The following is a 24,678-nucleotide window of genomic DNA, read 5'->3' on the forward strand; positions in this document are numbered from 1 at the left end:
CATCATCTGTAAAATGTAAACTCCAGGGTACCACTCGTTTACCTGCATTCTCAAAGGATGGTGACTACGTTATCGGGGGTGTTTTCTCCATACACACATACATGCACACAGTCAAACATACCTACACCACCAAGCCTGAGCCACTAAAGTGCACAGGGAGGTTAGTAAGAGGGACAAGTATTGGATAAGTGGATGTTAGACTGTGTGAGGATATAAATGTATTGATTTGTATGCTGTGCTGACAATTGTGCAAAATGTTTATGCAATGTTGAAAGCTTTTGAAACTAGAATTTCTCTTTTTTGTTACATTGAGTATTTGGACATAAATTACAATTTATATTGTCATTGTGCATTATGATCTGAAAAAAAGAAGCATTTTTGTATTTCTTAACTGAAAATATAGATGTGCTTAAAGATTTTATAAATATTTGAAGGTTTTAAGCAATTAAGACTTTAAATTTTGTGGACTTTTGTTATCCCATGCATTTAAATTCCTTTGAATACAGCAGTACAGCTGTCAGTTATCATCCATAACTCTCAGTCGAACTTATTTATTGTGTCTTCTCTGTTGAAATGGTGAATTGTCCTAATCATGTAAATTTGAACACTGACGAGATATTCTGTGTGCAGAATTGAGTCTCGTGAACTGCGCTTCTCACGCGCAATGGTCTTCACCATCGAGGAGATTAACAACAGCACAGAGCTGCTGCCAGGGATCAAACTTGGTTATCAGATCCATGACTCATGCGCCTCAGTGCCTCTGACGATGCATGTGGCATTCCAGCTTTCAAATGGGCTGGAGCCGGAGTTTAACACCAGTGACAAGTGCTTGCAATCTGGTATGGTGATGGCTATCGTTGGTGAGTCTGGGTCAACGCCATCAATCAGCATGGCACGCATCATCGGGTCCTTTAACATTCCACAGGTAAATATTTTTAATTCTGGAAAACTTTGTGTGTTAAATATGGGCCAATGCTTATTTTTTATGTCTGTGCCATTAAGCAATTACACTGTTGTACTGCCTTAGGTGAGCCACTTTGCCACTTGTGCATGCCTGTCTGATAAGCAGCAGTACCCGAGTTTCTTCAGAACAATCCCCAGTGACCAGTTCCAGGCTGATGCACTGGCCAAGCTGGTGAAACACTTTGGTTGGACTTGGATAGGTGCTGTCCGATCAGATTCGGACTATGGCAATAATGGCATGGCGTCTTTCCTGGACGCAGCACGGAAGGAGGGAATCTGTGTGGAATACTCTGAATCTTTCTATCGGACCCATCCACGTAGCAGGATCCAGAGAGTAGCTGACGTTATCCACAGGTTTCTAAATCACTGTTTGATTGTGTACCTTTTGCTCATAAAATACAAAAGAACACAATACACATAATCTACAATAAAATGTGTGTGTATATATATAAGCAATAACATTATAGAAGGTGAAAGATAATTTTACTATCTTTGTGACAATTTGAAAATCCTTTCTTCAACATTTTAATTTCTCTTGTAGTTATTAATCATATTATTCTAAAAAAAAAAAAGTGTTAAAAGTGTTCAACACACCAAAGGATACAATGTTCCTCTCATGTCTATGTTAACTATCTTTATACTTATTTAAAAGGGTCATTTCATGTTCGTGTCACTGATATTGTTAATTTTGCGTGTATCTGTGCGTGTGTGTTGTCTGTCTGGGTGCTTGTATTGGTGTAATGTCTCCTCAGGTCGACTGCTATAGTTGTTGTGGCATTTGTAGCCTCTGGAGACATGAGGATCCTGCTCAAGGAGTTGTCGCAAAGGCCTTCTCCACCTCGCCAGTGGATAGGCAGTGAGGACTGGGTAACTAACCCAGACATGCTGAGCTTCAGCATCTGTGCTGGAGCAGTTGGATTTGGCATTCAACAATCTGTCATCCCAGGTCTGAGAGAATTCTTGCTGGATCTCTCTCCCACTAAAGTGGCTGCCTCTCCATTGCTTACTGAGTTCTGGGAGAATGTGTTCAACTGCAGGCTGGGAAAAGGTAAGTTGTACTCATTTTTAGATGACATTTACAATTGAATCTAATGGATCCTCCCAGCCTCTGCAGCCTCTTTCAGGTAAATCCCTTGTATTTGAGGGAAATGTAAGGGTTGAACAATACGATAAGGCAGACATAAGGTGCATCTCTGTAAATTATCTAATAAGATGATGTCAGGTCAAGTTTGGGCCTTCTGCTGTTTTGGGGAAGATTTCATATGAACTTGTCTATAGCGGTTTCATGATACTAACATTTAAGTCCTGAACACTAGTATGTAAATGTCTAGCATGTATCTGGACAGTACTATTTTGCTGATAGGGATTTCAGAGTATTTATTTTTTCATCGTTTTTAGGTGCAACAATAAACGAGAGTTTGTGTGATGGAACTGAAGACATAAAGATGCTCCAGGACCCGTACACCGACACATCTCAGCTCCGCATCACTAATATGGTATATAAAGCTGTTTATGCAATAGCACATGCCATTCATAATGCAGTGTGTCAGGACACAAATTCTAAAAATCAGTGCAACAAATTAACCAGGATAGAGTCCAAACAGGTCAGTCAAAATGATTCCTGTTTTCGCTAAGATATACCTTTTGTGAATTATTTATGTTCTCTCCATCATTCTTGTACTTTAATGCATCCTCACAGGTTCTTACTCAACTGAAGAAATTAAATTTTTCCAAAAATGGTTATGATGTGTCATTTGATGCCAATGGTGATCCTGTTGCTACATATGAGCTGGTTAACTGGCAAAAAAGTGAGAGTGGCAGTATTGAAATGGTGACAGTAGGGCATTATGATGCATCACTGCCAGAAGGCAAGGAGTTCAGCATCAACAGAAACTTGACCTGGGTCGAAGGTGGCACTCAAGTAAGTAGCCTAAACGCAATCATTTAACATATTCAGATTTCAAATTTGTGATCATGAAGTTAATCAGTTTTTCCCATTAATTAACGAGACTCTGGTAGCCCGCCATAGTCTAATTTGCTGCATTACAGTCTTATTTTGAGAAATTGTTTTTCACCTCATAATAACGCAGAAAATATTTAACGTGTCATACCGTCGCTGTAAGTGCAAACGCTTTCTCACTGACACACACATGCGCACACATACTCCGGTCTGAGGTCCCGCAAATTACAAGTGGTGACACCATTCTAGGAAATATGAAATCAGTGGGTAAACTATTTAATTTCTGAAGGGAAAATAATCGCTTGCAGTGGACATGTTGCCTCGGATACTGTAATCTTACTTAACTTTAAGTAACTTTTACGTAACTTTATTCCTCAGAGCTGTATAGTATGTGTGAGTTTGTTTGTTTCTATGTACTAGGTGCCTGTGTCAGTGTGCAGTGACAGCTGTCCTCCAGGAACTCGTAAAGTGCTACAGAAAGGAAAACCCATCTGCTGTTATGATTGTATTCCATGTCCGGAAGGAGAGATTAGCAATGCTACAGGTATTTCATTTTTTCAATGCATATGTACAACATCAAATATGTGACTGCTGAAAGCCCTTTTTTATTTTGTTTCAGATTCACCTGATTGTTTCCCTTGCCCCAAGGAGTTCTGGCCTAATGCAGAGAGAGACACTTGTTTCCCCAAGCCTGTAGAGTTTCTTTCCTTTGACGAAGTCCTAGGAATCATCCTGTCAGCATTTTCAGTCAGTGGTGCCTGTTTTGCCACTATAACAGCGGCTGTGTTCTTTTATCACAGGACATCCCCAATTGTCAGGGCCAACAACTCTGAGCTGAGCTTCCTGCTGCTCTTCTCCCTGACTCTGTGTTTCTTATGTTCATTGACTTTCATTGGAGCACCCTCTAAGTGGTCCTGCATGCTGCGCCACACAGCTTTTGGCATCACCTTTGTCCTATGCATCTCTTGTGTTCTTGGAAAAACTATAGTAGTGTTAATGGCCTTTAAGGCAACACTCCCAGGTAGTAATGCCATGAAATGGTTTGGTCCTCCACAGCAAAGGATGACTGTAGTGTCTTTCACATTTATTCAAGTTTTAATATGTGCCATTTGGTTGGGTCTTAGTCCCCCTTTTCCAATGAAAAACCTAACTTTATACAAGGAGAGAATCATCCTGGAGTGTGCATTAGGATCAGCTATTGGGTTCTGGGTTGTACTTGGGTACATAGGCCTTCTGGCTGTCTTTTGTTTTGTGTTAGCTGTCCTAGCTCGGAAACTACCTGATAATTTCAATGAAGCCAAGCTGATCACCTTCAGCATGCTGATATTCTGTGCAGTCTGGGTCACCTTTATCCCAGCGTATGTCAGCTCTCCTGGGAAATTTACTGTGGCTGTGGAGATATTTGCCATTCTGGCCTCCAGTTTTGGACTAATATTGTGTATATTTGTTCCAAAGTGTTACATCATATTGTTTAAGCCAGAGAAAAACACCAAAAAACATTTAATGAACAAAAATTAATCCTAAAACATTTGAGTTTTGGAAATAGTTAAGATGGCCACATATAAGGCTTATGCTGTGTAGTCAGGACAGACTCCAACTACCCAGTGAGCAAAGCATGGTCAAGATCATATCTTTTAGACGTCATTTAAAGACATCCAAGATGTCTAAAAGACGTCCTCTGGGGAGCCAGAATGAAAGTTTTTTGTACGTCTTTTTTGGATGTTGTATAGACGTTTATATGTGGTTTATCGACTAATTCTGGCTGTCAGTGGATGTCAGGATCATAGCCAGTATGAACGTCTATTCTCAACTAATTCTGGATGTCAGTGGATGTCTAGATTATGGCCTGACTATTGACATGGCCAGGCCATGATCTGGACGTCCATTGACAGCCAGAAGTAGTTGATAAATGACAGTGAGAAAAGACGTCCAGTCAGGCCATAATCTAGACATCCACTGACATCCAGAATTAGTCGATAAACCATATATAAACCTCTATACAACGTCCAGAAAAGACGTATAAAAAACTTTCATTCTGGCTCCCCAGAGGACGTCTTTTAGACGTCTTGGATGTCCATAAATGATGTCTAAAAGACGTGATCTAGACCACTCTTTGCTCACTGGGTAGCTTGTTTTGATTGAAGGTCCTTTTAATGCTATTTTCTTACAATTTACTATGACTTTTCATCCTATTATAAATAAATATTCCAAACAAAAATGCATGGTACTGAGTCCTCAGCAGTGTGATTAAATTATTGCCATTTTAAGAATGTTTTTGTATGACTGAAAAGCATTTTAAACTATGAGAATGCTAGTTTTGTACAGAATGATTGAGTTAATACAAAGCATATTAAAATGAAAATACACATCAGCTTTACCACCATACATAACACCTCATTTGACATGATATAAGCTTCTTTGACCTCCCTTGAGCCCACAACAGCCAGTGAGTGCTTGCATAGACATTCATGTAGCCATTGAAATTTAAAACCCAGCAATATACAGTTTCTAAGGGTTTTCTAAGGCCTTGGAAATTATGCAAGTTTATATAATTTTATGTATTTAGCTCTTTGTATAGGCTGTTTTTTGTTTGTTTGTTTGTTTGTTTGTTTTTTTTTACACCTAAGCACTTTTCTGACTATGTTTTATGCACAAAGCTATTCTTAATAAGGAAATAAAGAACTATCATGAGTTTAATGCATATGTTATAGGAGTATTTTGAGTTATTTTTTACTCATTTTTTTGTCAGGTGTAAATCTTGGTGTTGTCAGGTGTTAAATCTTCATTTTGAGATGTTATCAATTTGAACTTGGACCATGTATGGCTATATGATGTGGACCAATTGTGTTTTCCAGCAACTAAGGGAAGTTAGAGTTTTTATTAAAAGAGACACTTGTGAAAAGTAGCTGGGTAGAGGGTTGACTATGACATGTATGTATATATGTGAGGGATTTTATTAATAGTTTAAGAAGCTGAAAATGCTTTACTCATCCATAGTGTTTAGTGTAGTAAGGGCAGAACGAAACAATAGGCTTTCACACAGTGGTCAACTTAAATCAGGTGTATTACTATTCTGTGTATGCTACAACCAATATAATTTTCATTGGCATCGGAACCTACCGACGTTCTCAGTTTCCATACATTTGAGCTTATGGCATTCATCTGAACACTTTTCATCTATATGCTAGAATATGAGCTGGAAGAAAGCAAGAGAGGTGTAGACAATATTAGGAAGATATGTGGTGTTCACAATGGTAACTTTACATGAAAAGAAAAGAGACAGAAACACTTAGAAACTATAGAAAAGACTTGGATAATAAGTTCATCAAAGACCATTGGGTAAGGGCATCTTCCTTCTGATCAATAATAGGCTGATGTACAGGAGAAGGAGGGACTCTCTTGTCTGATAATCTATATAAACCAGTGAAAACACACATACAGGTGGTCTACATACAGACACTTGAGGGATGAAGGTATCCGCTCTCTTTATTGGCCTGATCCTGTCTCTGAGTCTGTGTGAGCTGAACTTAGCTCTGAAACAAAGGGTTGAGCTTACAGAGGAAAGGACTGGTGCTAGGGTCAGCACTGAGGCCTTATCTGTGAAATGTAAACTCCAGGGTACCACTCGTCTACCTGCATTCTCAATGGATGGTGACTATGCTATCGGGGGTGTTTTCTCCATACACACCTACATGCGCACAGTCAAAAATAACTACACCACCAAGCCTGAGCCACTAAAGTGCACAGGGAGGTTAGTAAGAGGAACAAGTGTTGGATAAGTGGATGTTAGACTGTGAAGGGATAGAAACATTTTGATTTGTATGATGTGCTTACAATTGTGCAAACATTTTGTGCAATGTTACTCTTTTTTGTTACATTGGATGCCAAATGAGTATTTGGCCATGTAATTTACAATTAATATAGTCACATCATAGTGTCTTTCTTTACTGAAAATATATGCTTCACAAAGTGTGTATGAATATTCATAGGGTTTAAGCAAATTAAGACTTTAAACTGAAATGACTAATGTTTTTCCATGTATTATTCAAATTCCTATGAATACAGCAGTGCAGCTATGAATTATCATCCATAACTCTGAATTGAAGTTCTTCTTTATTGTGTATTTTCTTTTGCAATCGTAAATCGTGTAAATTTAAACAGTGATAAGATTTTGTGTGTGCAGAATTGAGTCTCGTGAACTGCGCTTCTCACGTGCAATGGTCTTCGCCATTGAGGAGATTAACAACAGCACAGAGCTGCTGCCAGGCATCAAAATTGGTTATCAGATCCATGACTCGTGCGCCTCAGTGCCTCTGACAATGCATGTGGCATTCCAGCTTTCAAATGGGCTGGAACCGGTGTTTTCCACAGGCAACAACTGCTTGCAATCCGGTATGGTGATGGCTATTGTTGGTGAGTCCGGGTCCACGCCATCAATCAGCATGGCACGCATCATCGGGTCCTTTAACATTCCTCAGGTAAATATTTTTAATTCTGGCAAACTTTATGTGTTAAATATGGGCCAATGCTTATTTTTTATGTCTGCGCCATTAAACAATCACACTGTTGTACTGCCTTAGGTGAGCCACTTCGCCACTTGTGCATGCCTGTCTGATAAGCAGCAGTACCCGAGTTTCTTCAGAACAATCCCCAGTGACCAGTTTCAGGCTGATGCACTGGCCAAGCTGGTGAAACACTTTGGCTGGACTTGGATAGGTGCTGTCCGTTCAGATTCGGACTATGGCAATAATGGCATGGCCTCTTTCCTGGATGCAGCACAGAAGGAGGGGATCTGTGTGGAATACTCTGAATCTTTCTACCGGACACACCCACGTAGCAGGATCCAGAGAGTAGCTGACGTTATCCGCAGGTTCCTAAATAACTGATTGAATTTGTATCTTGTGCTCACAATAAAAAAAATATATAAAGAAAAAAATATAAAGCATGTTAATTTCTCCCATATTCGTTAATGATATTCTTTAAAAACTGTTATCATGTGTAAGTGTATCTTTATACTTATTTAAAAGGATAATTTCATGTTTGTGTTAATGATTGTTTATTTGGTGCTTGTATTGATTATATAATGCACTATAATGTCTCCCCAGGTCGACTGCTATGGTTGTTGTGGCATTTGCAGCCTCAGGAGACATGAGGATCCTGCTCAAGGAGTTGTCACGCAAGCCTTCTCCACCTCGCCAGTGGATAGGCAGTGAGGCCTGGGTAACTAACCCAGACATGCTGAGCTTTAGCATCTGTGCTGGAGCCGTTGGATTTGGCATTCAGCAATCTGTCATCCCAGGTCTGAGAGAATTCTTGCTGGATCTGTCACCCACTAAAGTGGCTGCTTCTCCAGTGCTCACTGAGTTCTGGGAGGATGCATTCAACTGCAGGCTGGGAAAAGGTAAGAAAGAAGCAGCTTCTTTAAAGTCAACCCCTAGATTTTTATTGAAGGAATTAAAATGATTGAATGAACAATGTGGTGGACATACGGTGTATCTCTGTAAATGATCTTATTAGATGATGTCAGGTCAAGTTTAGGCCTTCTGCTGTTTTGTTGAAGATTTTGTTTGAACTCGGCTGCAGGGATTTCACAGCACCAACATTTAAGTACTCAACAGAAGAATGTAAATTATTAGAATGTAGCTGTACAGTACTGCACTGATAATGTTTCCAGAATACATATTTGTTTCATGTTTTCAGGTCCAACCATGAACAAGCGTGTGTGTGATGGAACTGAAGACATACAAATGCTCCAAGACCCGTACACCGACATATCTCAGCTACGAATCACTAACATGGTATATAAGGCTGTTTATGCAATAGCACATGCCATTCATAATGCAGTGTGTCAGGACACAAATTCTTCAACTCATTGTGACAAATACGCCAGGATAGAGTCCAAACAGGTCAGTAAAAGTAATTAAGTGAACATGTTAATTCCTGTTTTTTGCTAAAATATACCTTTTGTTAATTATTTATTTTCACTCTATCATTATTTTAATTGAATGCACCCACACAGGTTCTCACTCAACTGAAGAAATTAAATTTTTCCAAAAATGGTTATGATGTGTCATTTGATGCCAACGGGGATCCTGTGGCTACATATGAGCTGGTTAATTGGCAAAAAAGTGAGAGTGGCAGCAATGAGTTGGTGACAGTAGGGCGCTATGATGCATCATTCCTGGTGGGCCAGGAGTTCCTTATCAACAGGAACCTCACCTGGGTCGAGGGTGGCACACAGGTAAGTAGTATATGAAATAATTGAACTTTTAAATTTGTGATCTTAAAGTGAATGATATGTGTGCACTCAACAAGGTTTTTGCTGCTGTAATTGTTATTGTAAAACAGTTCAGCAGAAGGAGTTAAAAAATCAAGTAGGTGTCTTCCTAGTTTTAGAATGTTTATAATATATTCCAAATACAATTTCATTTTGCCAGGGTAGAGGGATCAACATAAGGTTAATTAAATTCATTGTAATCCCGCAAGGGGAAATTATTTTTATCACTCACATTACACACAATGTATAGAGGAGATGAGTGAAGGGGCTGCTACATGCACCCTGGTGTTCCAGCAACAATTGCTGGAGGGTCTGTTGGATGCCACACAGCAGGCGTGCTGCCTTAGATACTGTGAGATACATACTTGGGGCAAAGCCCTGACTTGCTGTGCACAGGCAAATTTTCAGTGGGCATATACAGTATGTGCGTGTTATAGGCTGGCCACACAGGATGCTTGTTTAGTGTGTGGCAGCTGCGCTGTTGCTGCTCACTCACGTGTTTGTGTTTGTGTTGTTGATGCTCGTTGGGCGCCATGCATGTAGCAGCCCCTTCACTCATCTCCTCTATACATTGTGGGTAATGTGAGTGATGGTAGAGGGCTCCTCCTGTGCTTACAGAATATCAGGCTATCATATGTAAACCTTCGTTCCATCTCACAAAGGCTCAGCACTCTACTGGACTCTTTGGATGCAGCAGGTGGAGTCCTCATCAGACACAGCCCGCTGACCCTGATTGGCTATAGGTTAGGTTCTTATAACCAAGACTGCTTTAGTGAAGACATAATGACATATTGACATAATGCTCATCAACAGTTACAGCGCCATTATGTAATCATCATTACTGCACACAGTGGCATATATATGCCGGCCATCTAACTTTACTCTGGGAGAGGAGGCAAGGGTATAGGCTGAATGTGGGCTGTATGCACGGCCCTTGCCATCAGGACGTCACTTTGGCGCTGATGGCTCTCAAGGGGTCTTGTCGGTGCTCTGTGCATGACTCCTTCAAGAAACCCTTCAGCAATGGTGTGAGCTCTCCCGGACAGGTCAGTAGGTGGGTGGTCCTGTGGTACTTTTTCCAGGATGCTTTGAGTGACTGCAAAAGTTGACACTGTGGCCACTCTGCTGTACAGCTGTGTGTTGCAACATTACATCTTGTCTCTTCTCTGATGAGATGGAGTGGCATTGACGGCTGATGGCTCAGCTGTGCCTTCTTTTCAGCCATTCTTCCAGCCATTTGGGGCATGCTAAGTGACAGACAAGATGGAGCCAAAGATGCCCTTCCCCTGAAGTTGGCCTGGGTCTTGCGAGCCAGGCCAGAAGAACCTTGATGGAGCCAGTTTGCTGGCTTCATGGGAGTGGTGGAAGCAGAGACAGCCCAATTCACTCCATCATGATGTGTCATCACTTTCAGGAAGTCTTGCGGACAGAAGGTAGCATTGGATTACTGCCAGTCGCTGATGTTCTGAGTGCTGAAGATCTTGTCATCCTCTGCAAACAGAGGAACTGGCATCATCTCAGCAGAGGCAGCTGATGGGACACCTTCCTCCATGTGGTCCCTTCTCAGATACTCGAAGCTGATATGATGATATGGGTCAGCAATGGTGATGTGGGTGAGGTACAATGGGCAAAGAAGAACTTCCTAAAGCGGCAACAGCGTCATAGGAGAAAAGAAATTCAGTGAGCCAACTTTGCTGTTGCTGAGGGAAAAAATGGCTGACAGTATACACATGGCCTGGTATACTGTACAACAGATATTTGGTAGCCAATCCCTCATTGGCTAGGTACGCACTTGCAAATTTAATGTGGGCAAATACGTGTGTGATTGGAGAGGTTATGGCAATACCCATAGAGTCAAGTAGAGGGCAAAAAGCTTGTGATAGGAATAGGAAATTTGTATTCAAACTGTAAATTTAGAAGATGATTTTTGAAGACAGGCTTGAAAAATTTTAACATCTTTGCTATTCCCTTAGAGCCTCATCGCACATCTGACGATGTGTGAGATTGTTTGTATCTATGTACCAGGTGCCTGTGTCAGTGTGCAGTGACAGCTGTCCTCCAGGAACTCGTAAAGTGCTGCAAAAAGGAAAACCCATCTGCTGTTATGATTGTTTACCATGTCCTGAGGGAGAGATTAGCAATGCTACAGGTATTTATTTTCTAATGCATATTTAAAACATCAAATATATGTCTGCTAAAAGCCTATTTTGATTTATTGTTTCAGACTCCCCTGATTGTTTCCCTTGCCCCAAGGAGTTCTGGCCTAATGCAGAGAGAGACACTTGTTTCCCCAAGCCTGTAGAGTTTCTTTCCTTTGACGAGGTCCTAGGAATCATCCTGGCTGCATTCTCAGTTGGTGGTGCCTGTCTTGCCATCATAACAGCGGCTGTGTTCTTTCATCACAGGACATCCCCAATTGTCAGGGCCAACAACTCTGAGCTGAGCTTCTTGCTGCTCTTCTCCCTAACTCTATGTTTCTTATGTTCATTGACTTTCATTGGAGCACCCTCTGATTGGTCCTGCATGTTGCGCCACACAGCGTTTGGGATCACCTTCGTCCTCTGCATCTCTTGCGTCCTTGGGAAAACTATAGTAGTGCTAATGGCCTTCAAAGCTACACTCCCAGGTAGTAATGTCATGAAATGGTTTGGTCCCCTACAGCAAAGGATGACTGTAGTGTCTTTCACATTCATTCAAGTTTTAATATGTATCATTTGGTTGGGTCTTAGCCCCCCCTTTCCAATGAAAAACCTAACTTTATACAAGGAAAGAGTCATCCTGGAGTGTGCATTAGGATCAGCTATTGGGTTCTGGGTTGTACTTGGGTACATAGGCCTACTGGCTGTCTTTTGCTTTGTGTTAGCTGTCCTAGCCCGGAAATTACCTGATAATTTTAATGAAGCCAAGCTGATCACCTTCAGCATGCTGATATTCTGTGCAGTCTGGATCACCTTTATCCCAGCGTATGTCAGCTCTCCTGGGAAATTTACTGTGGCTGTGGAAATATTTGCCATTCTGGCCTCCAGTTTTGGACTAATACTGTGTATATTTGCTCCAAAGTGTTACATCATATTGTTCAAGCCGGAGAAGAACACCAAGAAACATTTAATGAATAAAAATCAATCGTAAGACATCTGAAGGTTGGACTAAGTTAAGATGGCACATTTAACAAATACTCCACCTACGTTATTGTAATATTTACACTCGCAATGTTTTTTACTTTTAAATCTTTGCTTCTTTAACCCTTATTTTGTGAATAAAATTTAAATATAATAGTTACTGTCTTATTTTACAAGTATTTTTCATAATGTGCTTAAAAAATATTAAATATTAAGTTGATAAATAAAGTCAAAATTCATAACAAAAATGTGCAGTACTGAATTCTCTCAACATTTTGATAAAATCATTTGAATTTGAAAATTTCTTTTTGACCGAAAACAATAAGCACCAAATGGTGCAATGGACCCAAGTGTGATCAAGAATCATGAGATCAGTAAAAACATTTTACAAACAGTGTAGTCTAAAGATAAGCTGGTTCTACTACCAAAAAACATATTGCCATAAACTGTTTAAACATCTGTCCTGCCATGCCACCAACAAATTATTTAAAAGTATGTAGCAATTGTAGAAGTCATGTTTACTTTCCAGCATGAAACAATATATAATGACACTCATTAAACTTTGATTGTGATGGGATGTAGACTAAAAGATTGATACTCCATTCCACTAGTGTGTGCTCTGCTATAGCATAGCTATCTAATTATTACAATCTGGACACTGACATTTAAATGCCATAAAAGTAGGTTTTAAGGTTCAAGGCTTCAATCTCATTTACAGAGAAATTATCAGTATGATGGCAGGCCAACATGAAAGGGAGCCAGCAACATGTGACCCTGTATCCATACAGTAAGGAGCTTGAGTCATCATGATGTAATCTCAATTTTAGCTATTTTTACTTTCACATTTTTCAATTATTATTCATGTCAATATTTTACATCATGAACATGAAAACAGTCTGATAGGGAACATTTAATAATAAATGTACAGTAAATATCAATAGTTCCCAATACACAGACATAGAGTTATGTTAAACACACAGTATGTAATTCCCTCAATAAAAACAATGAAAACAAAAGATAGAGTTTGATGACGTTCTGAAGTATCAAAGGATCATAGAGTTGCTGTCTTGTTTGTTAAACAAAAAACATTGCTGATGAAAATCTTTTTGAGGTGACTGAAGCAGAGACAAACATGTTTCCCCCAGAAGTTATAGTGACAGGTGAAACGCACCCTTACCTTGAATAAAAATAGGATTTCTCTATAACAAAAGCTGTAGTCGTTTTCAGAGATTTTAATGCAGAAATGCTTTATATTCTATATATATTTAATCCCGAATGGTACTGGAACAGGCTGTTCATGGTGCAAAACATTGATGCAGTTCATTCTCAAGAGAAGGAGGTGATTTATTTGAGTGTTGTGGTTCTTTTTTTACATGGCTGTTTTTTAATCAGTTATAAAAAGATCATGCCAAGATAATAAAAAATAAAAAGTTAATCAACATTTTCAGACATTTGGTGTAGTTAATCTCACTAAGGTCAATGGGATACCTGAGGTGTTTTGTTTCATGTCTTCTCATAAGTGTGGTTGCATTTAAATATGTGCTCATGAGCAAATCAGTGCTGCATTAAAGTAAGTGATGTTTTATGACTTTGTGGTGCCTCGACCCATGATTGCCTTCTTTGTGTTTTTCTCTGGTCTCAACAGGATTATGAAACATTTGGGTCCAAACAGTGCCATTAAGAGGCCAAAACTGGAGGCCAGGATGGCAAATACCTCCACTGCATCTGCATATTTGCCTGGTGAGTTGACGTAAGCAGGGACAAAGGCCACCCACACAGCACAGAAGATCAGCATGCTGAAAGTGATGAGTTTGGCCTCATTAAAGTTGTCTGGAAGATTCCTAGCCAGAAATGCTAACAAGAAGCTTAGGATAGCCAGTGAGCCAATATAGCCCAGTAACACAGCAAAGCCAACTGTGGACCCAACTACACACTCATAAACTATTTTGTCATTGTGGTATTGAGTGTTTTTATAAGGAGCTGGCGAGGCAGAGACAATCCACGCAGTGCAAATTGCTGCCTGAATAGACGTAAGAACCATAACTGTTCCTCTCTGCTGCATTGCACCAAACCACTTCAGGCTGGCTCCACCTCCTGGCTTGGAGGCCTTGAACACAGCCAGAACCACCATGGTTTTCACCAGAATGCATGAGACACAAAGCACAAAGCTGATCCCAAATGCTGCATGTCTCAGCTGGCATGTCCACAGTCGGGGACGACCGATAAACAGCAGTGAACATAGGAAACAAAGCTTGAGTGAAGCTAGGAGCAGGAAACTGAGTTCTGAATTGTTGGCACGTACCATGGGTGTGCTGCGATAACAGATGAAGACACTCAGAACAAGAGCACAAATACATGTCCCCAGCAATGATGTTGTTGTTAAGCAGATACCCAGAGGCTCATGGTAGGAGAGAAACTCTGTTTTCTTAGGAACGCAGTGGTCACGCTGGGGGCTGGACCAGAAGTCCTCTGGACAACTGGTGCACTCCATGGAGTCTGTGAAAATAAGGGAGTTATTGAGATACATGTTTGTATTATATCTCCAAATTAGAATCTTTAAAGCTGAATACCAACCAGTCTCATTACTGATCATCCCCTCAGAACAAGGGATGCAGTCAAAACAGCACACAGGTTTCCCTTTCTTTCTGGCCATGCGGGTACCTGGAGGGCAGCTCTCGCTGCACACTGACCGGAGAGGCTATAGAGAGAAAAATGAGTATTTGTTATTATACACTACTTTACAATGCCATAATGAGTTATCCATGAGGTACTGTATCTGAAAAATCAGAAATAACCTTTTTTGAGTCAAAGTTCCAGAAGATTTTGTCTTCATCAATTGTGAGTTCTTCACCTTTGGAAGCCGACCTCTTGAACTCACCCACATTCTGAACTTCAGATCTTCCATCATGGAGCCACAGCCAGTTCATGACATCATAGATTGGTAAGGCATCCCCATTGTCATCAAATGACACTTGATCACCAAATGATGTGGTGAAATTGACCTTTTGCAAATAATGTACTAGCTACAAATAGATGAGACAAAACAGAAACAAAAATGGTAGAAACAGACTGTCAAAAAAGTGTAGTGATTGGTATTCAATTCTTTCTTGTCATACCAATCAAATTAGGAGCAGTTGTGTCCTTCTATTATGCTGGGATGGTATGCTTTTAGGAAGTGTATAGATGTCATATAGTAATAACTATTTGTACCATTTTGTTTTGAAAACAAAAACACTTTGTTGGCACTGCATGATGTAGAACAGGGTTTAAAAATATAAACAGATGGAGTGTAAACTGATATCACACCTGCCATGGCTCCAGTTTTTGCAAACTGCCACAGCTGTGCCCGCTGAAAGGCCCTCTCCCTGGCTCACACTGCAGCATGTCATCAAGGGCATAGGCCAGGGCATACACAGCCTTGTACACATTATACTCTGGCCTGAGATCGGAAACGTCCAACAACTCAGTCTCTGCATCCTCTAGATTTTCCTGTCCAGTGCATAATGCTCCCCCATCCTCCACCCAACCTGCTGGAGGTGGTGGGTATCTACACTGAAATGTGTATTCCCAAAACTGCCTCACCTGAAGAAAGAAAATGATGGTTACAATAATGACAATGATGTGACATAACATTGCTGATCAGACAATGAGATAAAGAAAAAGGCCATCACAATGCTATTTCCATAGCCGCTGTGGTAGTTTTGTTCAGGAAGTATTCGTAAGAGGAATTCCCTGAGCCCTGGTATTTCTCCTCGACGGATGGCAATGCCCAGTGTGCCAGCCAGGTACGGCATGAGGTCAGGGGTCTGGAGGACAGAAACTGATGTCCAAGCTTCACTGGCCATCCACTGCAGGCCTGTCACATTCTGTCTCACCACCTGTGCATTGCATTATACTAAATATGTTAGTTCATACTTCAGTGTCACTCAATTGAATACAACACATGTGTCATTTAGACTGTTGGTAGCAGTATTTTTATACTGATGATGATGATGAAGATGATGAATGTAAGTATGACATTTACATATAATATCAAATCATCTTCTGCAAATATAGAAACTGATATAATTCCATCATTCCAGGAACATAAACACTTTTATCACTTTCTTTAAAGTTACTTACCTCCTCCATGAGGTGAATCATGTGAGTCTCATGTGCAAACACAATGATCACACGAGCTGTGGATATTTTTATCAAATCCACAATCCTCCTCAGTTCAGCTGGGTCATTTCCCCAGGGTAAAACCTCTGAGTAGGCCAGACATCCTCCACCGGACAGAGCCAGGTCAAATTGGAAGGTTCGGGCAGCGTGGAGTCCATAGTCATCATCACTGACCAGCAGACCTGCCCAAGTCCAGCCAAAACGCTTCATTATCTGAATCATAGCACGCACCTAAGTGAATAGAGCATGAAAATAATTAATGTGCATGCTAAAATGTATGTATTAAACTCTTGAAAACAATTCTTCACATTCATGTGCATCATCAAATCCACATAGCTTAACCAATGGCATGTAAAGCACATATACTGTACTGTACTTGAGAGTGAGCGGAACTGCACTGCTGCATTCCTTGCAGGGTAGTAGTATATGATGCAGCTAAACATATTTTCAATTTCTTTTTATGCTGCTTTAGATTACCTGGAAAGTATCACTTGGGATGGTTCTGAAAAAAGATGGAAAGCGTTGCCGATCACTCAGACAGGGACATGTGGCGAAGTAACTCACCTGTGAAACACAGTCACCACCTTGAGCAGGTTTGTTGAACCTTTTGACCAACTTTAAACAACTAAATATGCACTTTTTATGAAAATAGAGCACATCAAAATCACTCTCTTTTGGCAAGTGGAAAAAGATAAAATGTAAGAAACTTACAACTGGCAATTTGTATAAACTTGTCACGCTTGACACGGCAATTGTAAAAGTTGAGTATGAATCACCCACAATCCCCAAGACTGGAGGACTCCCTGCACAGGTGCCATCCGAAATAAACTGCTCCTCTTGACCACTGACCAGTGACAATGAAGCACGAAACGCAATGCCAAGTGTGGCACAGTTGTCATAAAGATTGTATCCCAGAGTCACATTAGGTAGCAGGTTGGAGTTTCTGTTTATCTCCTCAATAGCAAAGACCATGGTGTTAGCATGCCTGAACCCTAGAATGTCAAAGCTAACACACAAAATATCAGCATTAACAACTAACAAAAAGTATTTCGAAAACAAAAACTCCCTTCCTGCCCTATATACTTTTCAGGACACTTTTCTGCTCAGTGTGTGTGAAACTCACCCTTGGCACTTTGGCTGATGTGGCTCTGAAGTGAACAAAAGCTCAGGGAAGATAGATGTGTAGTGGACCTCAAACAGCCCACCCAGGACCACATCACCAGACTTGCGCATACCATTTAGATCGAATTTTGTCTGTAATTTACAAAATGTGGGAATAGAGGAAAACACAGGCAGTAAGACAGAGGATGAGAACAGGACCAAGACACACAGGTGCGTGTCAACAAAAGGCACCATGATTGCCCTCGTACATCTGTTTTCTAAACCTTTTGAACTTAATTTTATATTCAGGACTAGGGCACCCCCTCCCTGATTTACGTCACAGTTTGTTTAATCTTTTACGCCACCCAATTTTCTTGGTGATTTAGAGGCATGACCTAATAAACATTCTCCAATTGATAGTAAAAATCAATGAGGCATTAGATTAATGGGTTGAATTGATTTGTCCACTTCCTACTTGCTTTTTTCCATGTTTCAAATGGGTCAAGCACATCTTATTTAGTTGGGAAGAAAATACAAAGGTCAGTGACTGAACAATCCCATGTATTTTTAACAATTCTAATATGGAGAGGAAATTATGGGATTGTATACATAACACTATGCAAACCAACTAATACAACAATGCACAGCTGTGATTCAGCCAGAGGCAACTTCATAACATACCGAGTAGCTTTACTATATGATGACCAGTAGGTGGTAGCAGTATACTAAGCCTTTTTCTTATAGTCTTTAATTTAGCAATGAGTGGCAGCCATTTTTTACATTTTTGATAAATATATATGTGTGTATATATATATATATATATATCTTAACATTTCCTCTTCATTTTCTACTTGGTTTAAGAGTCTGAATATTTCTGAGTATTCTGAGAATGCAACAGTAGAAATTAAATGTGAAACTAAAATTTAATTGTTAAATTTCCGAGGAAGTTATCCCACATAGTAATTGCAAATCACTGGGGTTACAGAATATTTTTCCACAGGACATTCTTTTCATCATGTCATTAAAATTCTCCATGGTGATCTGGATTGTTTCAGTTGCTTTGCCCTTTAGTATTTCTAAAACTAACAAAAGTGTAATCACACTGAAGATTGAACAAATCAAACATCTTCTGTATCCCTTAGACCTAAGTGTGTTTTTTATAAGTCTGGGCTAAAACTGTAGTCATTTCTTTAATAAAGTCATGTCTGGCAGGACTCATAGTTCATGTGAGCCATGTCTTGTCCTGTCTCTTGTGACATTGCCTTTCACTGTGATTGGTCGATCCAACAATGATTCATATGACCTATGATATGAGCAAGCAACACCATTTTTATATAGTCTACTGCATTAGTCTTTCAAAGACTATGTTGGAGAACCACTTTCTCCAGTATACACACAGTCTGTATGGGTTTAGTATGGACACTGCTTTCAATGCATGTTGGGGCTTTGTCCTGGCACCTTCTTTGGGCATTATTTAGCCTTCCTTCCCCAGTGTTCTCTGATGTTCTGAAAAGTGCACAGGAAAGGAAAGAACTAAGTTTAGAGGGAGGTGTAGTGAAAGAAGAAGAGATTACAGAGAGGCTGAGTGGTTTGGGGATAGAGGGAGTGCGTGGTGTTGGTTCTAGTTTACCTCGGTGTGTGAAACTGGCAGACAGTGTGCCTCTGGCCCTGCATTCTGGAGGGGATGTTGTGATTGGAGGTCTTTTTCCTTTGCATTATGTTGCCCCAAAGCCGCAACACAACTACCGAAGCAAGCCTCAGCTCACACCTTGCAGCGGGTGAGGAAACATGATATATATAGTGCCATGTTGCAAATCTTACACTTTTACACAAATAAGTGACTGAATAATTCCTGCTTCAACAGTGTTTTTATGTTCTGATTTATATTGTGCTCAGATGCTGTGCTTTCTCTGTTATGTAGACTGCATACAACTTTATTTAATTTTCCACAGCTTTGACCACAGAGCCTTCCGCTGGATGATGACCATGGTGTTTGCAGTGGAGGAAATTAACCATAATTCAAGCCTGTTGCCAGGTGTTAAACTAGGCTACCAGATCATGGACAGCTGTGACCATGTCCACACCAGCCTGCAAGCTCTTTTCTCTTTAGTCAGTCAATCCAAAGCTGTGATTAGTGAGGTGAAACCAACTGATGAAATTGAAACAAGATCACACATGCTCAGAGGCAGGGGTAACAGAATAGAGGGGGTAATTACAGAAGAAAAAACAAGAAAGACAGAGATGCTTAAAACAGTGCAAAAGAGAGGGAGTGAAATTAGTTTAACACTGTCTCACAGTTTTGAAAATAATGGAAATTACATAAAGGAAAATGTAACAGAGGAGCGAGTGGACAGTAGTACACAATCTGAAGATTTGCCCTCATGTCTTGCTGATTCTCCTGTGCCAGCTGTCATCGGCCTTGCATCCTCTTCTCCTACAAGAGCTGTAGCTCACACTCTGGGCCCTTTCAACCTCCCACTGGTGAGAAAGGAATGACAGTGCAGGGTCATGCACAGTATTCTTACTTCATATGCTGTCATTCCTTAATAATGTTTTATATTTGGCCTCTGTCTTATCTCAGTAAAGGTAAAGCTAATTTTATCTCCCTGTAGGTCAGCTATTTTGCCACTTGTACCTGTCTTACTGACAAGCATATGTACCCGTCATTCTTGCGAACTGTGCCGAGTGATCTCTTTCAAGTTAGAGGTCTTGTTCAGCTGGTCACCTTCTTAGGTTGGCTCTGGGTAGGCACATTAGGAACCACGGTAAGATAAAAACTTTTTTACTGGCACCATTAGTCCATTAAAGACACCAATATGACTTATTATATCTTTCTTTACATGTTTCAGGATGACTACAGTCATTATGGCATCCAAGCATTCTCTAATCAGTTCAGACAGCAAGGTGGATGTCTGGCATTTCATCTGACTATCCCCAAATCACCCAGAGCAACAGAGATACAAGGAATGGCAGACAGGCTGCAGAGTTCAACTGCAAAGGTAGTGGTGGTTTTTGCCACAGAGGGACAGCTATTGGATCTGCTCTTAGAGGTTAGCACCCTAGATCTCACTTAATGCATACAGTACAGCTAAACAGTATTTAAATGATGAGTAAAATATGAGAATTAGGAATAAAAAAAAATAATGTTGATGCTCACATAAATCTATTTGCTTTCTAATTATCATCAATTCTTTTTTATGTGTTCTTTATTTTTTAGCTGGCTCAGAGAAATGTGACAGGGATCCAGTGGGTAGCTAGCGAAGCTTGGGTGACCGCTAGCCTTCTGACTTCACCTCACTTCCACCCTCTCCTAGAGGGCACTCTGGGCTTCTCCTTCCCTGGGGTTAGGATCCCTGGTTTGAAAGAGTTCCTGTTGAATGTCCGACCATCTCCCAAACCTGGGATGGAATTTGTCAACATGTTCTGGGAAGAGCTTTTTGGCTGTGAGCTTGAATTTAGAGGTGCCAGATCCAAGGACAATGAAACAATGAATACATTTACACGATTGGATGCCTTTGGTTACAAATCAAACAACTCTGGGTCTTTGGTAAAGCCTCTTGTTGGAAAAAAAAACATATTCAAGGGATTGGCTGATGAAAACTATAAAGGTGCTGATGAAAAGCCTGTATGCACTGGTTCAGAGGATCTGAGGTACACTGACAGCAGTTATACTGACGTATCTCAGGTCAGAATATCCTATAATGTGTATAAAGCTGTTTATGCCATCGCCCATGCTCTGCACACGTTACTGAACTGTGATTCTGCAGAATACAACAATGGAATGTGCGAGAGACATAAATCATTTACTTCCAGGCACGTAAGTTAAAAAACTACTAAATACATGTATAAATCAAATATTAAATATGTTTTTGTGTTTCTGCATAATTCTTTGGCCTGCTGGTCTCGTCCCTGCAATTTGTTCTTTCTTCCTCCTTTCATACAGTTGCTGCATCATCTGAAGATGGTGAATTTCACCAATCAGTTTAAAGAGAAGGTATATTTTGACTCCAACGGAGAGCCGGTCCCTCTGTATGACGTCATTAACTGGCAGAAGGACAGCAAGGGTGAAATTAGGTTGAATATTATTCATTAAGACACAACAACACAACAAGTCATGAAAGAGAAACTTTATTTGAACTTATTGTAGCTATTTTAGCATTCAGCCAGCTATCATGTAAACTGTCACACATAGTATTTGGCCTGATTGCAGGAATTTTATTCTGTTTAGATTTGTCAAAGTTGGAAGCTATGATGGTTCAGCTCCATCAACATCACAGTTGCAGATGGAGAAGAGCACCATTGTATGGACCAAAGGGGAATCACAGGTGGGTCACATGTCCCCGAAACTGATTTCATATGTATCTTAAAAATTAGTTCCTTTACAGGAAAATTAAATTACATAATTAAAAGGACACATAATTAAAATTCCTATAATTTCTCCTGTCATTTTACATTCAGTCAGCAACAAAGCAAATCTTGACGTGTAATTTTATACCTTTATTTGTTCAGGTTCCTGTATCTCAGTGTAGTGCTCCATGCCCCCCTGGCAGCAGGCAGGCCAGACGTCCAGGAGAGCCGCACTGCTGCTTTGATTGTTTGCCCTGTGCAGATGGAGAGATCAGCAACCAGACCGGTAGCCCAAACATGTTTTGTTCAATTATACATGTTCATAACTTCATAAGAACCAGAACACCTTTAATATCACAGAAATCCAAACAACATTATAGTCATCAAGACTTACAAGTACAAGTATAGTTTGAGTTTGTGTGTGTTTAGACATTACATGTTGACTGTTTCTGCCCCCAAAGGTTCCACAGAGTGTACAAAATGTCCTCAGTACTACTGGTCAGACAAAGACAAGGTGAAATGTGTGGCCGGGGTCGAAGAATTTCTGTCTTTCTATGACACCATGGGCATCATCCTGGTCACACTCACACTGCTGGGTGTCATCCTGACAACCATCATCACGACTGTCTTTCACCATTTCCGTTCCACACCGATCGTCAAGGCCAACAACTCAGAAATTAGTTTCTTGCTTCTTCTATCACTCAAGCTCTGCTTCTTGTGTTCCCTGGTTTTCATTGGCCAGCCATCTGTGTGGACATGTAGGCTCCGCCAGGCAGCGTTCGGTGTCAGCTTTGTCCTCTGTCTGTCTTGCCTCCTTGTGAAGACCATTGTGGTTCTCTTGGCTTTCCGGGCTAATGCACCTGGTTCCAGGGCTCTGAAGCTGTTTGGTCCCTCTCAACAGAGGACTCTGATCCTCTGCACCACAGCTCCTCAGGTGGGAGAGCTAAAGAACAGATTCTTCTTTTAACTCAACTTGATCAATGTTTTGCATTTGTTTAAAATATTTGGCAATCCTCCTATCTTGCTGTCAGGTATGTCTCTGTGCTGGTTGGCTGTTGGGTGCGCCTCCCTTCCCATTCAGGAATCCAACTTACCAAGCCTCAACTGGAAAAGTAAGAATGACAGTGTCCCACAGTGGCTTTAATGTTTATTATTAGTTGTAGAATGGATCACAGCATAAAATTACACATTGTGATATATGTATTTATTAATCTGTTTTCATGTATTGTCTGACATTATTAGATTGTTGTGGAGTGTAAGGAGCCATGGCCCCCTGGATTTTATCTGGTCCTGGGCTATATTGGTCTACTGGCCTTCTTCTGCCTCCTCCTGGCGTTCCTCGGACGCAAACTACCTGATACATTCAATGAAGCCAAGCTTATCACCTTCAGCATGCTGATCTTCTGGGCCGTGTGGATCTCTTTCATCCCAGCTTATGTCAGCTCTCCTGGGAAGTTCACTGTGGCCGTGGAAGTATTTGCTATATTAGCTTCCAGTTTTGGACTGTTACTATGTATTTTTGTGCCCAAATGTTACATAATATTACTGCGGCCTGAGCAAAACATTAAGAAAGGCATGACCGGAAAATTTGTCAGATGAAGCATTTATGTCTTAGGTTATTTAAGTCTACAAACAGAAGCACGGTTTTGTTTGACCTATTAAAATACATTTTCCTGGTCAAACTTTTAAAAAGTTTAAATATTTGAATGTGAAAAAATAAAGTGCTACTTCAAAAATGCTTCCATGTTTTGTTTTTAATAATATTCGTCAAGTGGTGACCTAACTGAAATTACTGTAAATAGATGTGACGTTTCCTAGAACCTGCACATGAGGTATTAACAGCCAGCCCCTGTTAGTCCATTACAAAGCAGCATGGTTGGCTTTAGGGGCAGTCCAGCGGGTTTGTGTTCACCATTACCCATGACTGCCAGTTACAGTTGTCACAGACCCCCTGTAATGACCTAAGTGACCTTTTAGAAAATGGGTGAAGAAAGCCATCCCTGGAGGGTAGCGGACGACAAAAGACTGAACAGACTGATCCGCAAGGCCAGTGACATTGTGGGGCTGGAGCTGGACTCTCTGACAGTGGTGTCAGAGAGGAGGATTCTGTCCAAGTTGGATGTCATCTTGGACAATGGCTCTCATCCACTCCATGATGTGGTGGTCATCCACAGGAGTACATTCAGTACTAGACTGATCCCCCCAAGATGCACCACAGAGCGCCACAGGAAATCGTTCCTGCCTGTGGCCATCAAACTATTCAACTCCTCGCTCTGAGTGTCAGACACTCTGAGTCAATAGGAGGACTCTCTTTTGTATTTTGTATTGAGTTCACAAACCAAATAATGTGCAATAATTACAACAAATAATGTGCAATAACCAATATTTCAACTGTAGCATTATTTATTAAACTGTATGTATAGATATATTTCTAGCAGAATGTACATTTCTTGAAGCCTGAATCTGCAATATCCAGCAAATGTTTTTTTTTTTTTTTTGGTTGAGTGGTGACACTGTTTTTTGCTTGTGGGCTTAATCACAGCCATTTTACAAGTGATCTTTCTCGCCCTCCTGTATATGCAACCTGTCCAAAGGTCCCTGCTGATGTTGTCCACAGACGTCTCACCAGACCAGCCTTTTGCTGGTGGAGGACCTATATTAGGACCCATGGTTTATTGCAGAGCTGTGCATTTGAAATGTGGACGTCTTGGATGGAATGCCGTGGAAGCTTCCAATCAGGAGGGACCTGC

At 40.6% G+C, this 24,678-nt stretch overlaps 4 protein-coding genes across 4 annotated transcripts; 3 read left to right on the forward strand and 1 right to left on the reverse strand.

The window, feature by feature from the left end:
• Window positions 1-11: 11 nt before the first annotated feature.
• On the forward strand, window positions 12-4,441 carry LOC311256483 (extracellular calcium-sensing receptor-like; the record flags this gene model as incomplete). The annotated part of the gene is made up of 8 exons (XM_084351565.1): window positions 12-160; window positions 631-925; window positions 1,028-1,317; window positions 1,716-2,011; window positions 2,362-2,567; window positions 2,663-2,884; window positions 3,344-3,467; window positions 3,543-4,441. Exons 1-8 carry the CDS (start codon window positions 102-104, stop codon window positions 4,439-4,441), a joined length of 2,391 nt encoding a protein of 796 aa, XP_084207691.1. The 5' UTR covers window positions 12-101.
• Window positions 4,442-7,119: 2,678 nt separating this feature from the next.
• On the forward strand, window positions 7,120-12,329 carry LOC311256492 (extracellular calcium-sensing receptor-like; the record flags this gene model as incomplete). The annotated part of the gene is made up of 7 exons (XM_084351573.1): window positions 7,120-7,401; window positions 7,504-7,793; window positions 8,029-8,324; window positions 8,624-8,829; window positions 8,943-9,164; window positions 11,226-11,349; window positions 11,425-12,329. The coding sequence occupies exons 1-7, from the start codon at window positions 7,141-7,143 to the stop codon at window positions 12,327-12,329; spliced, it is 2,304 nt and encodes a 767-aa protein (XP_084207699.1). The 5' UTR covers window positions 7,120-7,140.
• Window positions 12,330-13,901: 1,572 nt separating this feature from the next.
• Window positions 13,902-17,836, reverse strand: LOC311255814 (extracellular calcium-sensing receptor-like; the record flags this gene model as incomplete). The annotated part of the gene is made up of 8 exons (XM_084350464.1): window positions 13,902-15,017; window positions 15,115-15,342; window positions 15,626-15,901; window positions 15,991-16,197; window positions 16,442-16,711; window positions 16,958-17,044; window positions 17,192-17,486; window positions 17,604-17,836. 8 exons carry the CDS (start codon window positions 17,834-17,836, stop codon window positions 13,902-13,904), a joined length of 2,712 nt encoding a protein of 903 aa, XP_084206590.1.
• Window positions 17,837-19,567: 1,731 nt separating this feature from the next.
• olfcu1 (olfactory receptor C family, u1) lies at window positions 19,568-23,527 on the forward strand (the record flags this gene model as incomplete). The annotated part of the gene is made up of 11 exons (XM_084350466.1): window positions 19,568-19,690; window positions 19,907-20,062; window positions 20,194-20,346; window positions 20,431-20,631; window positions 20,799-21,398; window positions 21,525-21,655; window positions 21,810-21,906; window positions 22,091-22,214; window positions 22,390-22,862; window positions 22,960-23,040; window positions 23,171-23,527. The coding sequence occupies 11 exons, from the start codon at window positions 19,568-19,570 to the stop codon at window positions 23,525-23,527; spliced, it is 2,496 nt and encodes an 831-aa protein (XP_084206592.1).
• Window positions 23,528-24,678: the final 1,151 nt, after the last annotated feature.

Source organism: Pagrus pagrus, assembly GCF_965226575.1.
Source record: "Pagrus pagrus genome assembly, chromosome: 4".
In the NCBI taxonomy this organism is placed as follows: Eukaryota; Metazoa; Chordata; class Actinopteri; order Spariformes; family Sparidae; genus Pagrus; species Pagrus pagrus.